The sequence below is a fragment of the Lacerta agilis genome, chromosome 3 (genome assembly GCF_009819535.1).
Source record: "Lacerta agilis isolate rLacAgi1 chromosome 3, rLacAgi1.pri, whole genome shotgun sequence".
NCBI lineage: Eukaryota > Metazoa > Chordata > Lepidosauria > Squamata > Lacertidae > Lacerta > Lacerta agilis.
The window spans coordinates 67,062,693-67,079,790 of record NC_046314.1 but is presented as its reverse complement, the minus strand read 5'-3'; the positions used below and the strand labels follow the sequence as shown (position 1 = coordinate 67,079,790).

General features: G+C 42.2%; 1 protein-coding gene across 1 annotated transcript in view; it reads right to left on the bottom strand.

The window, feature by feature from the left end:
- IGF2R (insulin like growth factor 2 receptor) overlaps positions 1 to 17,098 on the bottom strand; it is a 73,692-nt gene that overhangs the window by 27,785 nt on the left and 28,809 nt on the right. The window contains 10 exon segments of the mRNA XM_033144112.1: positions 850 to 983; positions 2,041 to 2,259; positions 3,117 to 3,204; positions 9,830 to 10,008; positions 11,035 to 11,178; positions 12,590 to 12,760; positions 13,660 to 13,825; positions 13,955 to 14,056; positions 15,124 to 15,225; positions 15,793 to 15,969. Of these exon segments, the coding sequence (XP_033000003.1) occupies positions 850 to 983; positions 2,041 to 2,259; positions 3,117 to 3,204; positions 9,830 to 10,008; positions 11,035 to 11,178; positions 12,590 to 12,760; positions 13,660 to 13,825; positions 13,955 to 14,056; positions 15,124 to 15,225; positions 15,793 to 15,969 (1,482 nt within the window).

Below are 17,098 nucleotides of genomic sequence, written 5' to 3'. Positions count from 1 at the left end.
AGTAGAAATGGCTCCCTTTCCTTAAGATTTTTCAGAAATGTGAGTTAAACCCCATAAAAATGGGGCTTTTCCTCTTTGCTTTTCCCCCTTTGCAAAAGGAGCTTTGCTTTTTCCCCCTTTGCAAAAAAAGCTGCAAAACCTTTAGCTGATCCTCCAAAAAAAAAAAAAACCCAAACCCCAGGGCTTTTCCCTTTGCAAAAAAACCTGCAAAACTTTTAGCTGATCCTCAAAAACAAAACAAAAACAAAACAAAACAGGGGTTTTAGAGGAGGAAAACCAGAAAAATATTTTTTTCTTGTTTCCTCCTCTAAAAATGAGGTGCGCCCTATGGTCCGGAGCGTCCTATGGAGCGAAAAATACGGTAAATCTGAGAGATGTCTCGCTTATTCACAGTAGATCAGTAAGTCCCTGATTCCCAGTTGTTTAAAAATACCAGCACAAAAATGACTCCTTTTCCTCCTCTAAATTATACAGCTGAAATGAAGAAAGCTTGGCGGGGCCGGGGCAGGGACGAGATCAAGAGTGGGTTTTTTGTGCATAGAAGTATTGTGTCTCCACTCCAGCCTGGCATGCAAAGTAAAATTCCTAGATTCAGACTATTTTTATTCAGACTATTCTTTTTCACCAGGCTCTGGAAGGTGGATCTCTAGGTTCCAAATAACAACAACAACAACAACAACAACAACAACAATAATAATAATGCCCAAGCAGATGCTGCAAGTCTGATGTCTGCCCACCCAGGCTCTATGGTTACAGCTGTGTGTGCATAGAGCTTATGGCTTTCCAGGAAGAGAGTTACATAAGGGGTTTTGACAATCACATCTGAGACTAACACCCAAGTCTGCTTACCTGCGAATTACTTTCAGGATCACAATAGAACAATATGGCTGTTGACCGCTGATATATCTTGTGGCATGTCTCCCCACTGGTGTAGTTAATTTTGATTAATCCATTTTCGTATGTCAGCTTTGTAGTTTTCAAACCTGAACAGAGAGTATATTAACTGAAGGCATAGGAGTTTTGTACTGCAAACATTAGCCATATAGACTAAAGCTAATTCGGCCTGTGGGCCAGTGGGTTCCCCAACGCTGCCTTATTTTGTCACAGTCAGCTTGCAAAGCACACTAAGGAATGACAGCTCCAAAAGAAAAGCTTAGACTCATCCCATTTCAGTATCTAGTTGTTTTTTAATAGCAATTTCAGCCCCACCGATGTTAAGACTGCAGCTTTGTTGAAATTGGGGAGGGTGGGGGGGTATGCTGACCTGAGCATGACCTGGGACATGATCTCGGCCCTTTCCCATCTCCTCTTCCTAGTGTTCCCACTATCCAACCCAGTTTCCACTCAATACACTACAGAAATGCAATGACAACATCTCCAGAAGGGCTCTACAGGCAATGTGACTCAGCACTCTGCGCATACACAATGCCTAACTTGTTTTCAGCCTGCCCAACAAGAACATAAATAGAAGTCAAAACACATTATATAATAAATTGCATTTATATAAAAATAAAGGTGTGCATACACATGTACTTTATTTACAACCCACTCTGTATGTTTAGTTACAGTATGCATACATGTGCATGTCTAGCGCCTGAGTGTGCATGTGTTCATACACAGAATCTGAGCACTTAACCCCACAGTGCTTCATCTGATCAGAAATTGTGGTGGAAGTATGTGGAGGGAGATGCCATCTCCAAACTCAACTGGGTTCTAGGTTATTTTACAAGTTCTGAACTGTGTACTTCAAGGTCAAATGATAATACTAACCATGGAAGACAGGTGAATGTTAGCTGTGGGAATAGCATACAACAGCCATCACAGCTACATGATGACTTAGCTGGAAATCTCAGGAAGGTCAACAGGTATTCCTTTCACTAGACAGAAATACTAGACAAATGTGTGGCTTTTAAAATAAAACTACTTAGATAGACATTTGCTCTGGAAGTACACCTTGGTACTTCTAGCATCCTCCCCTCTGAAGCCAGGCAAACTTCCCCTGATAAATCCAAGCCGCTACATCCCAGAATGACATCTTACCTGCTATTTTTTTAAAGCTGGGGTCTCGTTTCTTAATTTGACATGCCGACACAACACCTGCAGTTGTGCTTGGTTCTTTGCACTTCCCCGGTGTTAATCCATCACAGACTCTGAAGTAGTAGTCATACTCCTCAGTGCTCACTTTCACATCCTTCCCACTAAGCGGTGTCAGATCATACACATGACCATACCTTGGATCTTTTACTTGACAGTTCTCACCTTAAAAGAACACCAAACCCAGGGGAATGTTATTCACATGCACACAAAGCCTTATTCCCAGGTCAACACCTCGGTCCAAAGATGGACCAGAGATAACAGAGCATCATTTTCCGAATATGAATTTGTGCATCTGTTCATTTCAGAACGTTGCAGGTATTTCCGGAAAGTTGTTTTGTATGAGAAAGGAGTCCATTTGCAAACTTTTGCACAATCATTCCATAACAAAAGTTATGTATGATTTTCTTATTTTCTACTCAAAATGCTTTGCAAGTTAAGATCAGCTGTGCCATGTATCTGGAATCACAGATAGATAATTTAAGGCCATCTGAATTGTCTTATTTCTTCTTGCATTCCAATTACCGTATATACCCGAGTATAAGCCGACCCGAATATAAACCGAGGCACCTAATTTTCCTACAAAAACCTGGGAAAGCTTATTGACTCGAGTATAAGCCGGTTCACCTTTGCCGCTGTGGAGGAGGAGGAGGAACAAGCAGCCCGAAAGCAGCCCTTTGGGCTGCTCCTTCCTGTTCCTCCTTTGCCAAGTTTGCATTTATGCGAGCAGTTCAGGAATGGAACAAGCTGCCTGGGGAGAGTAAAGAACCGCTGTTCTTGTATGCTTCTTAAGGAATGGTTGACTGGGGAGAGCGGGTGGCGGCACGAGCGGAGAGAAAGGGCTTCTTTCTTGCCGCCCCCACCGCCCGCCTCACTCAAGTATAAGCCGAGGGCAGCTTTTTCAGCACAAAAAATGTGCTGAAAAACTAGGCTTATACTCAAGTATATACAGTATGTACTACTTTTTGCCAAGAGCTTTAGACACATTAGTTAAATAATTTTATTTAAGTACAAATACTTACCCTCAACCCTGTGCACAGGACAAGCTGCTACTGTTCTCCAAAGAAACACAAACTCACAGTCGTCTTCATGTTGAAACACTGGTGATCCCTAAGCAAAAAGGAGGAGTTTGTTGTCAGCTTTATACATAAAAGTTCTGTTTATCTCCTTATATAAACTCAGTATATAAATTCACCCACCATTAAGTTATGTAACCAGGATTCAAACTGATCCAAATTCCTTGTGGTGAGAAAACCTGTGAATCTAAGATACTTGCTATTCACTGATCTGTGCAGGGGTATTTTATATACCTGTTATGTGGAAAATCAGCCTGGACAAAAGTATATTGCATAATTAGTGGTCCCTTTACCTTTACCTTTTTAACCCTGAAGTGCGACTGAAGGGTCTTTTTCAAGCTACAGGCACAACTTTAGGCAAGAACTCAACATGGCCGACACTTCAAGCATCACATATTGTTTGCCTACACAAAGGGATTGCCATGTAGAAAGTTGTAACCTGTTGTTGTTGTTGTTGTTAATTGTTACAAGAATTTATATGCCACCTTTCATTTCAAGAAGAAATACCAAGGTGGCTGGCATGAAATGAAAGTACTTGCTTCCATGAGGAAACAGCAGACTTTTGGACTTGGCACAAGACACTGCAATATTGATGCAACCTTTTCAGTTGTGCCACACAAAGCAATTACACAGAAATGTTTTAAGGAGAAATTACCACTATATTGTAGAACAACAGACATAAGCAATGAGAGAGAAGAATCCCTTTTGAAAGCCAAATCTGTCTTCTCCTCAGAGCAAGATGGTTCTTGAGCAGGTGGCAGTTGGGGGAGTGAAAGGCTGCCTTAGCTGGAATATGAGGAGCCAGATGATGGCACCACATGTACATGTGTCCCACATACTTACAGCTTTTAGAGGGGTCTACCTGGGACTATGTTAATTCACCATAACGATTTGAAAGTTCAAAATGTCACAAAAAACGAGAGAGTTATTGCTTGCTCAGGAAACTGGAGCACAAGAATGAATACTGCAACTCATTCGCAATACTGAGGTGTGCTTCTCAAGTAAATGTATATTCCATGTCAAAATTATTAGGGTCCTTGAGGTCCGCTTTGTAAATAAGCTGCTATATGCTTTGCAAATAGAAGCAAGCTTGATCAGCTATTCTGGAAAGCTCAGCTGCTTCCTATCACATAACCAAATAATGTTGCTAATTCTAAAAATTTGAATTCTCTCCAGATGGGGGAGAGGAAGAAGAAAATATGATCAAATGTTAGTGGCAAGTTACAAGGGTACCTATGCCACACCTTGTGTGGAGAACTAGCCTCATGCCAGGTAGGGGTTAAATGTTCTGACAGTTAGAACCCTCAGGGGCGGGCTCAGCCTGGGTATAAAACACCCCTCCCAGTGGTCAGTAAGACAGTTGAAGTTAGAGTTAAGTGCGGGGAGTTGAAGTGTGAGTCAAGAGATAGAGCTGGGAGTTTAGAGTCTTAGGTGGATGTTAGCAGAGAGGATAAAGAGATTGTGAAACACATTGTTATTGATATTTAGTTTACTATTAGAGGTATTAGGCCGGTAATATTTAGAGGTATTAGGCCGGTATAGGACAACTGTTATAAGCTTATTGAACAACCTTTTATTTATCAGCAACCATAAGCTTTGTACGCAATAAACATCTTTTTAGTTCACAATATCCTCGTCTGTGGTGAATGAAGTAAGCAGGATCCAGCTAGTAGTCTGAAGGGCGGCAGCTGGGGACTGTTTGTCGTTGGTGCAGCACTCATAGACCGTAAAACGTCCGGGGGTGGGCTGTACAGGGCGAAGGGCCCGCGACATTAAAGTGGTGGCAGCGGCGGGACGAAAGATAGACATAAAGTGGTGGTCACATCAAGATCAAAGATAGATCTAAAGTGTTGGCAAGAAGTGCCAAGGTACATGAAGGATTTAAGGGTGACGCATTGTGTGAAGTGTGAGGCTTAAAGAGGATTTAAGCAAACTTCTGTGAGACTCTACAATCTAGTCAGGAAGGGGGATCGCATACACCTGGAAAGGGAGAAGGGGAATTCAGAGAGGAATTACCTGGCCCTAGGGTGTGGTGTGATAGCGCCTAAGACTGTGAGATTGTGAGAGAGTTACAAAGATACTTTGCGTTTGAAACTATTTCAGGCAGAAAGGTTTATAGTGAGAGGTCGGAAAAGTACGCTGGACAAAGTGCACTGAGGTAACTTTAGGCGTGACTTTGGACCTAAACTGTGGAAACTAAGCCTGGAGAAATAGTTTAACTGAAACATCCTTGATTTAAGTACAGAAATAATACCACCAAATAAATAGAAAATGCCACCTAGAAAGACTAAAACAGCTCTTAGGGACTCACAAGTAGAAAGCTCTGAAGAAGAAAATGGGGTTTCCCAGATTGAGGAAACCAGTACTGAAACAGTTAACAAAAATCCTGCGGAGGGGACTAGTTTTAAAGCCTCAGAGGAATTTGAGAAATGGAAACTAGAACAAGAATATAAACTGAAGGAATTAGAAATGAGATTGCAAGCTGAGGAAAGAGAGAAAAAATTACAAGCTGAAGCAAAAGAGAGAGAATTAAAGTTACAAGCTGAGGCAAAAGAGAGAGAATTAAAATTACAAGCTGAGGCAAAAGAGAGAGAACTGAAAGAGAAAGAAATGACCTTAAATATTGAAAGAGAGGCAATAGCACTGAAAGAGAAGGAAATGACCTTAAATATTGAGAGAGAAAGAGAACGGGAGGAAAGAGAATATTTATTAGAAATGAAAAGACTTGAATTATCAGCTGTAGATAATAGAAACAACAACAATAGTTCCACACAAAATCCTAGCAGGGTGGATTTAAAAAGATTCCCTGACTTCAGAGATAAAGACGATCCTGAAGCGTTCATCATTTCTTTTGAGAGGGCTTGTGAAGATTTTGAGGTAAAAGATGAGGAGAAAATGCAAATACTGAGAGCGCGTATTAGTGGAACATTAACAGAGATTTATTCTCAAATGCCATCTGATCAATCTAAAGATTTTGAAGCATTTAAACAGTTGGTTTATGTTAGATTTGGAATTACTGCAGAACAACTGAGACAAAAGTTTAGAACAATAAAAAAAAGTGCGTGAGGAAACATTTGCTCAACTAGGAGCTAAAACTACAAATTATTTAAACAAGTGGCTAGAACAGGAGGGTGCCGATTCTGTGGCAAAAATAAAAGAGGTGATCGCATTGGAACAATTTTATGACACGATTAATAGTCATCTGAAGTATTTAATTAAAGAAAGACGCCCTAAAACCATCCTGGAAGCTGCTAATCTGGCAGATGAAATAAATGAAATCCGAGAACACGCTTATGATGCCCCAAAATATAAGGACAAACAGTGGGAAACAAATAAGTTTAAGAGAATGCAACAGCCCACAAAGTTTACCACAGAAACTGCCAAGAAAATTTTTCCCGCCAATGCAAATGTTCCCCATAACACGCCTATGACAACGGGGGGGACTGAGGGAAAAGTAATAAATATAGTGAGGGTAAAAGGCCTGAATTAATCTGTTGGCAATGTGGGAAAAAAGGCCATAGACAACTGGACTGTAGAACTGAAATCAGAACTAGGAGTGCAAATACTATCCCTCAGAAGCAGACATATTGTGTCCAAACTGTGGAGACAGAGCCAACTGCCAACATGGTTGCCACGACAACCGAGGCCCAGTCAGAGGCTGATGAGTTACCAGTGGCCCAAGTTGTGAGGTGCTATATAATTCAACAAGATGACATGTTATTACACAAAACAGGAGAAGAAATTTGGGTGAATGGTAAACCATATAAAGGCTTAAAAGACACAGGGTCTCAGATTAGTATTGTACATCCTGATTTGTTAAAGCCAGAAGACTTTATTAAAGGCAAAACAATCAGTTTAAAAGGAATATCAAAACAGCCAGAAATCTTGCCAGTCGCATTAGTTAATCTGACATATAAACAATGGTCTGGAAAATGGCAAGTAGCAGTTTCACCAGAAATCCCAGCTCCAATGTTAATCGGGTGGGATCTCCTTGACCATGTACAGAGTGCATTTGTAATAACTAGGGCACAAAAACTGCGACAGTTACCTCAGGAGGAAAGGCCTGATACAATTGCTGAACTGACACAAGATACAAGTATAATGCCAGTTACAAATAGTCAAGCAGCTAGTTTTGCAGCCAAGCAGAAACTAGATACAGATTTACAGAAATATTTTCAAGCCACAGCCGTGAATACAGTATTAACCCCTGAAAGCCCGGAGCGGTTTATAGTCAACAATGGGTTGCTATACAGGGAGATTCTTTTAAAGCCTAATAGAGGGGGTAATGAGATCCACAGGCAACTGATAGTACCTACTGAATTCAGAACCAAGATAATACAACATGCACATGGCAGTATCTTTGGAGGTCACTTGGGAATCACCAGAACCAAACAAAGGGTGTCCCAAAATTTCTTTTGGCCTGGGATGGGCAAGCAAATAAAGTTATTTTGTCGAACGTGCCATACTTGCCAATTACAAGGACATGGACAAGATATTTTATTAATCAGATCAGTAAACAGTGACAAGTTACAACTGACGTGGGAAGGTCCTTGTAAGATCATTTCAAAAATGAATGATATAAACAAAATAATTCAGCATGGTGAAGGGAGGCGGGTCATGCATAAGAATATGATAAACCCAACCCAGTCACTAAACCATGAACCCAATCTAAACTACAGTAGTCACGTTGTTGAAAGAGCCTGTGATATTGGTAAAGGAGTGTCTACCTGCAATGTGACACGTGACCTATCTGTGAGATCAGTTAAAACAACTAGTCATAGTTACGATAAACCATTCATCAGTTGGAAAGATAGAAAGAAAGACGTACTGGAAGTTATAGCTGGCAAGGGGCCCTATCGACTTTCTATGAAAGTGAAAGTGTTTCCTACACTAGAGATTGTGTGGTGGGAAGATGGGTACCCTGCTGCTCATGCAACACAAATAAATGTCCAAAATGAATGTAGTTACACAGCATTAACAGGGCTACCACGTCAAAGGCATAAAAATGTAGTCTTCAAATTGCTCGAAGTGGGAACTGATAAATCAATACAGACCAAAGATGAACTGACAACAAGGGAGATTGCTATGAGCAATAAGCAATCAGAGCTTTTTAGCCTATTTTCATTAAGTGATCACGCTTGTCTAGAAAGCTTCAGCAAGCTGACTAAAAAAGAAGATATCCACAAACTTCTGAAAATAGTTCCCAGTGCATTTAAAAGCCAGACAATCAGTGTTTATGCAGCTTATGATGACCTGGAGATGTGTGTACAAGTCTGCGAGCTTACACATTTAACAGAGATCCTGAAGGAGGGAGAGGTTGAACTAAGAGAGCTTTTGACCCTGAGAAACAAGGACTCTACCCAGCTGGGGATCCACAATCGTTACAGACGCCTCGAGTGCAGAGATCGGAATGGGACGGTGTCATCTGGCCGGGGAAGACAGCTTACATCCCAGCACGTATGGCAGAGAAAAGACTGGTGCCCAGAGAAAGATACTTCTTGCGACGGTTAAGGACGATAAGGAGCGTAAAGGATCCTAAACATCATCGCAGACGCCTTATAATGAAGACCCAAAGACAAAGGTTAATGGACAGTTACGGCTTTTCTTGCAATAAAGACCTAATGCTGCATGAACTATTGTATATAATGTTCACAACTATATGTAATTTTACTGAAGATGTAATATTATGCCATAGTTAGGTAATATAGGTAAGAGTTATAAAATGTATTGTTTATATTGATGTTTTAAACTGTTGTTTGTATCAGAGGGATACTTTGGCTAGTAACTCCTCTGATACAAACCTAAAAAGGAGGGAGGTATGTGGAGAACTAGCCTCATGCCAGGTAGGGGTTAAATGTTCTGACAGTTAGAACCCTCAGGGGCGGGCTCAGCCTGGGTATAAAACACCCCTCCCAGTGGTCAGTAAGACAGTTGAAGTTAGAGTTAAGTGCGGGGAGTTGAAGTGTGAGTCAAGAGATAGAGCTGGGAGTTTAGAGTCTTAGGTGGATGTTAGCAGAGAGGATAAAGAGATTGTGAATCACATTGTTATTGATATTTAGTTTACTATTAGAGGTATTAGGCCGGTAATATTTAGAGGTATTAGGCCGGTATAGGACAACTGTTATAAGCTTATTGAACAACCTTTTATTTATCAGCAACCATAAGCTTTGTACGCAATAAACATCTTTTTAGTTCACAATATCCTCGTCTGTGGTGAATGAAGTAAGCAGGATCCAGCTAGTAGTCTGAAGGGCGGCAGCTGGGGACTGTTTGTCGTTGGTGCAGCACTCATAGACCGTAAAACGTCCGGGGGTGGGCTGTACAGGGCGAAGGGCCCGCGACACCTTGTTTGTCAGGATGAGCAGTAATCACTCCAAAATGACCATCTGGGTAGCAAAAGATGCAGCTACATGGCAGCTCTGTATGTGGTACTCACTCACTCACTCACTTGAAGGGCTACTGGTCCTTTCAGGCTGGAAGTTGGGGAAGGACCCTGGCAGTGCATGCAAACACAGCTCCAGAGCTGCAGACACAATGGGAAGGGGGAACTGCAGCTATGCAGGCAAGCCCTTCAATAAGCTTGCAAGGTTGCTAAAGGAAGTCAAAAAATTTTTACATGCAGACCATTCGGCATCAATAGACAGATCCAAAATACTTACCATACTTTGATCGCATTGGAAGATGATCCGCGTTGAGTACTGCCTGTTACCTTTGCACGTGTCCCCACTTGTGTACACGATACTAAGGGACCCATCAGCAGCAGCCTGAGGACGCATGTGAATCATGCCAAGACTCTGACCTTTGTTTGCGTATTTCACACAAGATCCAATTATACCACCTGCAGCCAAAAGGAACACTTAAAACATGTGCTTTTAAACTCCACTAAAAACTTGCATTAAAAAGGTCATAAGTAATTCATAGCACTTTTCACTTTAAGAGTACTGAAGCCAGCAATGTCTGGGCTGACCACCAATTGCACTTGGGGATCCTGTGAGTAGAGCTCCACCCCTGGGATGCTCCCATGAAGATCAGTAGAAGGACTATTCAACTGATTCTTTTCCCCTAAAGCCCCTGAAAAACAGTTTCAAAGAGTTCAGGAGCCCTGTACTTCAGGCACAATCACTGTAGTGGGAGTCTCTACTGGATCAAAGTCCCTTCTGTGAATGGAAGCAGGTCCTGCTCTAAGAAGGTCAACTCTGGATACAAGTCAATGAATTACTGAAGTGGGAATATTTCCCCTCAAAGTTATTAAAAACCAATACTTTGTAATCAATTTCTTTTTAGTAAAAAGAAGTTGCAGTAAAAGCTCTATCTCTGCCTTTTTGTTAACAGCTTAAGGGTGCTTGTCCTGGCCATAAAGCTCACCAGCTTGGCATTTTCACATAAGATTCCCTAGCAAAATATAAATTGAAAGTTTAATCCAACACGAGCAGGAAAATAAGAAAAATTGCATGCATCCTGCACACCAGCGTGCCTCCCCATAACATGCCACAACACCCTACACATAGCAGTGACTATCTCCGCATCTATCAAAAGGCTCAGAAACTGTTCACCTGGATTTCACCAACCCTCTCTTAGTGGCAAGTTAAAGTGCAAGGATTGCCTTTATTAGAGTTGGCTCGTGGGTGTCTGAATAATTTGAATGCCAAGTTTCTCTAAGCATTCAAGTGTATCGCCAAAGCTACCCAGAGGGGCTATGACAGCTCTGCTGAGCAGTATCAGGGCAAACTATCCAAAGAGGTGAAGCAGACAGAGACTGCCAGGAGTGAGCAAGTCAGAGAAGAAGAAGGGGAACTGAGGTGGTGGGATATAGTCTGTTGCACTGATAGCCCCTCAGTTCCCATAAACCAAGTCTAATGCTTACCAGGGCACCCTGGTATGGGGGGAAGGCGCTTGCAAACACTTAGAAAGAAAGTTCTTCCTTTTGCATCTTTTGATGTATCCAGGGCAACCCAAGGCTCACTTGCTCTGCTTAAGTCACTCAGGTCATACTCATTGCCAGCTGAATCTGAAAAATAGTAATGCCAGAAACCACAAAATGCTTAATTAAGCTAAGTCCAAAATATTCAGTTGACTGCAGTTTAAAGGATTTCAGTAATCCAAGCCAGGCAGCCAAGATAGCAAAATGCTATGTGATCATGTAAAAACCAAGAAGTATAAAGCAAAGACATAAGGGACGCAGGTGGCGCTGTGGGTTAAACCACAGAGCCTAGGGATTGCCGATCACAAGGTCGGCAGTTCAAATCTCCGTGATGGGGTGAGCTCCCGTTGCTCGGTCCCAGCTCCTGCCCACCTAGCAGTTTGAAAGCACGTCAAAAGTGCAAGTAGATAAATAGAAACCGCCGAAGGTAAACGGCGTTTCCGTGCGCTGCTCTGGTTTGCCAGAAGCGACTTTGTCATGCTGGCCACATGACCCGGAAGCTGTACGCCAGCTCCCTCAGCCAGTAACACGAGATGAGCACCGCAACCCCAGAGTCAGACACGACTGGACCTAATGGTCAGGGGTCCCTTTACCTATAAAGCAAAGACAGGCTGAACAGCTAAAATCACAATGAGGCACAGAGAGGGGGACCCATGACTTGTGGGAGTGGAAGAGCTTCTGCCAGCATAAAATCCAAAATGGAGGGCAGAAGACAGCCTACACAAGGCAGACAAAAAAGGAGAGGAGAAACAGAATACTCAACATCTCCAAAACATACTGAAAACTCAACATGTGTTGGCATGAACATTCTTCAAGGGCACTTACTGAGAAGAGGATTTTTTCCACCTCTTTAAAGAGAGATGCTGGTCTAGTAGGGTGGAAACCCTCTTCTTGGCAAACGCCCCGAGGAAGGTTCCTATCAACACTTCACCTGTCAGGTACTCCATTTTGTATCAGAAAAATAGTTTCATTACATTTTTTATAGAGGTTGCCTCTTTATGTTTGCTGTGCTAGGGCAAAGCCACCATTGAGACAACCCAATGTCACAATCACCATGCTATTAAGCACATAAACAGAACCTTTGGCTGGAGCAGCCAATGGATTTTGTTTAGAGTGGAATGCCTTTAGTTTCAGTGAGTTGATGGTGGTCAAACACTTCAGGTGTTATAAGGCAAATGCTTTTAAAGCAACCCAGTTTTAAGCTAGGGAAAGGTGAAGTCAGCTTTTGTGGGGGAAATACTAATTATGGTTTCTGTGGACGACAGAGTAATATGTGGCAGGGGGGATACAGATTTCTCTACGCTCTGTGTTCTTTAACCGTCTCCCACCCACCCAAAGTGCATCCTAAGGGGAAAAGAAACTATGAGTGTGTTTGAAGCAAGTCATAGCACGTGCTGGAGAGAAGGGGGAAGGAAACATGCCACCTGCAGGACATTTCTACCACTGAAGCAGAGTCAAGTGACCTTTCCAATGAATTTCCCTACATTCATTTACTTACCAGTAACTTGACAATCAACTGGAGAAGGTGGGCAGGCTAAGGCCGTGTGAAACTCAAAGAAAGTATTATAAATTCTACGGGCAGAATTAATCTCTTCATGCACAAATCTGAGTTCTCCGGGGTAGGAGGATTGATTGCAGATAAAGGTCACAGTGAAAGTGTCATTGATTCCTAAGGAGTGGAAATAAAAACATCAAGAAGTATAAAGGAACCCCACATGAGTTATTTGACAATAAAGTGGGAGCTCCAATTAGCTGCCTTTTTTAGAATTTTGCGTCTACTGAGAATTCACCAGCTATGGCGGGAAGGCCAATGATGCATGCCATCGCTGCACTTTGCTTGAATTCAGAAAGAGATGTTTTCACTCTGTGACAAACCCACCTGACAGGAACCAGAGAGAACCTTCCCACTTAACACCTCCTAAACCTATTTTCCTGGACTAAAGAAGATGCCAAGCATTGCCTTTAGGCTAGGTATTCAATCTAGCAAGCCCAAGGGCCCTATTTGACTGGGTGCTTGCTTTGCCCTTGTCAGAGCCCTCCTGCAAACACATTGCTAAAATGGGAAGCCTGAACACAGCTTGGTCTCCATTGCCCAAGGGAATGTTGCCTATTCCCTCACCTCAGTGGGCCCCTTCCATCTCCCTGTGTGAAATGTGAAGATGCTGGTGGGACAGTGAACACATACGCCGTGTCAAAGATTTGCTGTAAAATTGCTACCTTTGGTTTTATGCAGCTTCTGATCTTACTCCATTATCTTGATTCCTTTAAGAAACTACCTTTGATGAGAATCCTGGCATTGATGATAGAGCTGATTTGAACACAGGCTCACCCAATGTCTAGCTGCTTTGCCTAAATTATTGCTTGAAGTGAGAGGACTCAGGTCTAGCTCTACCCTCTTAAAGATATCATACACCTGGAAATCTACATGCCCCGATTCAGGAAACCCAATGGAGTAGCCACAGCTCTACCTGTGCTTGTGTTGCATGAAAGGCCTCTCTCAGCTGCCCCTACCTTGCAAGGAGGGCGGAAGCAAGTGGCTCTTTGTAACAGGTCGCCAAGCAACTTTACCTGTGTATTTAAGAGACAGTTCTCCTTCGGTAGACAGCTGAAGAGTTTTGTTCAGTTTCACCAAGCGAATGTGTTTCAGATCTTCTGTTTCACATCCACCAATAGAGTCAGCAGCCGGCAGGCTACTGTTAACTGCACATTCCTCTGCTGGTCCACAAATGTTTAGCTAAGAGATTCAACATACAATAAAATATCTGAGATGCCATAGAATTACTAACTTGCATCAAAAAACAAAAGGCATGAACTCAAAGGACATGAAGTCTTGTGTTTGGAAAAGAAAAGAAAAAAACATTACCATGTAGGACTTTCCAATTCCCATGGCTATGTATTTTTTTTCTGAAGCCAACGGTTCCAGGTTAAACACAAAGTCACTGTTGGGATCTTTTACAGTGCAGCTCTGTAGAAAACAAAACCATTTATCAAGAGGAGAGAATAAGATATGATAGATATGCACCATCAAAATGCTTTGATTTCCAAGTCAAGAAGGCCATCTTCCATACTGGTTAGACACAGCTCCTTGGAGACCAATTTTAAGCTCTTCTCAAGTTTTCTAGACCAATGGGTATCAAGCAAAAGATCAGAACTTGCTTCAAGGAGGATTATGGTGCCCATATATATTAACTCCTTTTACAGCTCTATTATCAGAAACAGTGCCCTGTTAAGTCACACCCAGTTAACCTTGCATTTAATTGTACAGTTGTACCTTGGTTCTCAAACGGAATCCGCTCTGGAAGTCCGTCCCGACTTCTGAAAACATTCGAAAACCAAGGCACAACTTCCGAAGGCACTCAATCGGAAGCCGCATCGAAGTTTGGCTTCCAAAAAACGTTCACAAACCGGAACACTCACTTCTGGGTTTGTGGCGTTAGGGAGCCAAAACATTCACAAGGCGTTTGAGAACCAAGTTATGACTGTACTTTCTATGTCTCACACTTCTCACTACAACCATGGGAGGTCAAATAAAAGCTACCCAACGATGCTTAAGAATTGGATTTAACAGTTTTGCTTCCAATTAAACCTGCATTTCTTTAGGGACACTTAGAAGCTAGTGAGAAATAGAAGAAGGGTGTTTGCAGAAGGGAGAGCCCCTGTTAAGACACTTTGCAAGTAGGCTTTGAGTCCATCAGAAATTTGCTCATCGTAGATCTCAAGCAGCCTCTGCTGTGCCCTTTCCCAGTTGAAGGCCTCCTCCCTGGTGGGCTGGGGGTAATGGCAAGGTGAGGGGGGGTACTTTTTTGTAAGAACTTGAGCCGGTGCTCACAAAGATCTTTGAGCTTCTTCAAGTGCTTGACTCAGGGGCTTACAAGAATGCAATAGTTCTTAGGTTAAGCTTTGGGGTGCTCATGCATCTTTGCCTCAAGCAGACATGAACAGCATTGGGTTGTAATGATGCCTGCTTACCTGTTCATATGGCACATGGGTAAAACCCCCACAAATGTCTGCATGTGTTTTCTAACCACTCACCTGAGCATCCCCTGCTGCAGTTGTGACTGGACAAGCAGCTTCCGTTTCCCACAGGAAAACTGCAACACATTCTTTCATCTCAATGAATCTTGGGCTACTACTCTGAAAATACAAGTTGTCAGAGAGTTATGACAAGAACGCTTACAAGCAGACTCACTTCAAGAGCACGACGGGGATATATTCCAAGTGTGCTGCAAATTTTCCATCCAATAATTTGGGATGGTAGGACTTCAGGTTCTTTGCTTGTAAAGCAAATGTGATCATTTTATTGCAAGGCATTAGAAATTTTCCCAAGAATAGTTTACCCTTTCCCCCCATTCAACATACACCAAGAAAAAAGTGGTAGTCAGCAAGTCACTGCCTAACACAAGGCTAGCAATTTCCGGGGGGTGGGGGTGGGTGGGTTTGAAACCGACTCTTAACAGTTGCACTGGGCAGCCTTTAAAATCATGCTTCAACTGCCAGCATAGATGAGTAGCTTTCACTCCATTTTGAAACAGTTAAGCAATTGGGCACTAGTAAGATCATTCTGCATTTCATAACTAAGGCTATTCAAGGGAGACTTGGGTATTTATCCACAAATGCTCTGTGCTCTTACATATTGGTGGTCTAATCAGATAACATTATGACACCACACTGAGAGGAGAAGCAAGATAGCTGGAAACTTACGAGAGTGGCCTTGGAGCAGACGAGATGGACAAGGCTTGTGAAAGGCTCACTCTTACCCTCCGCCGTGATGCACAGAGAGCCACCGGTATAATTTAGGAGGATTTTGCCAGGGCCTTCAACCACAGGTTCTTGTTTGGCAATCCCCAGGTTACTGATGGAAACCTCAAGCGAATCACTCTGAAATTAGAAAAAGGAAAGATAGAGTGTTTTTTATGTATGCCACAACAGCTGCTAGAATTTTGATTGCTAAAAACTGGAAAGGTGAAGAGCTCCCAACAGTAGAAGATTGGCAGATGAAGTTAATTGACTTTATGGAACTCGCAGAACTGACCGCGAAGCTCCGAGACCAGAGGGAGGAGAAGGTGGAAGAAGATTGGAAGAAATTTAAGGACTATTTGAAACATCGCGAAAAATTGGTTTTTTGAAGTGAAATCAGAGAAAGATAACAGGTGATAGCTAGTTAATGTTAGAGTAGAATAGTAAATAAGAAAGTAAGATATGGTTGTTTGCAATTAAAGCAATTAATGTTTTGAATACATAATTAAGTTTATTGAGATAAGATAAGATGATAGATTGAATTTGAAGAGTTAAGGTGAATGATTAATAAATAGTTACAAAGTTACTAAAGTAAATTAGAACTGAACGCTGGAGAGAGGACGGGGGAGGTCCCCCTAAAGAAGATTTAGAATAAGATTAAGATATTTGATAATTGTTGTGTTTTATATGCTCTTTTTCTGTTTTGTATTTGTTTGTATTGTTTTTCTGTTATTTTTTGTTATTTTGTAAAACCTAATAAATTCTTTTTTAAAAAAACAAATTAGAAAAAGGAACATCATTCTGAAGCAAAATAATTATATGATGAATTCAAGAACATATGCAATCATGCAATGAAGAGCACCTGCTGGACTGACAAGAGAAATCCAAAATCTAACTAGGCAGTGGCAGGAGTGGTGCTGCGGCATGGCCACCATTATATCCACAGCACATGCTGGCTAGGGTGGAACCTGGGCAGAAGCAAAAGCCTGTTCCTTTCTACCTGGAACTGAAACAGCAATTGGGCCTGGCTCAGATCCAATGCTGTCAAGTGAAGGCTGTAGGGCAAGCTCAGGATCTCCCTGCTCAACCCTGTTTATGGGCTATATGCAGGCTCCTGCTGGTGGGAAGCCAACAGGCTACAAATACAATTCAACCCAGCTGCACTTATGCAGCCAAAACTAGGAGCCCTGTGCTGTCCTGGACTGGGTGAGGGGAGACCTCTGCCCCGTTCAATCCTCCCTCACCAGCACAGCAGATGGGGGCTTCGACT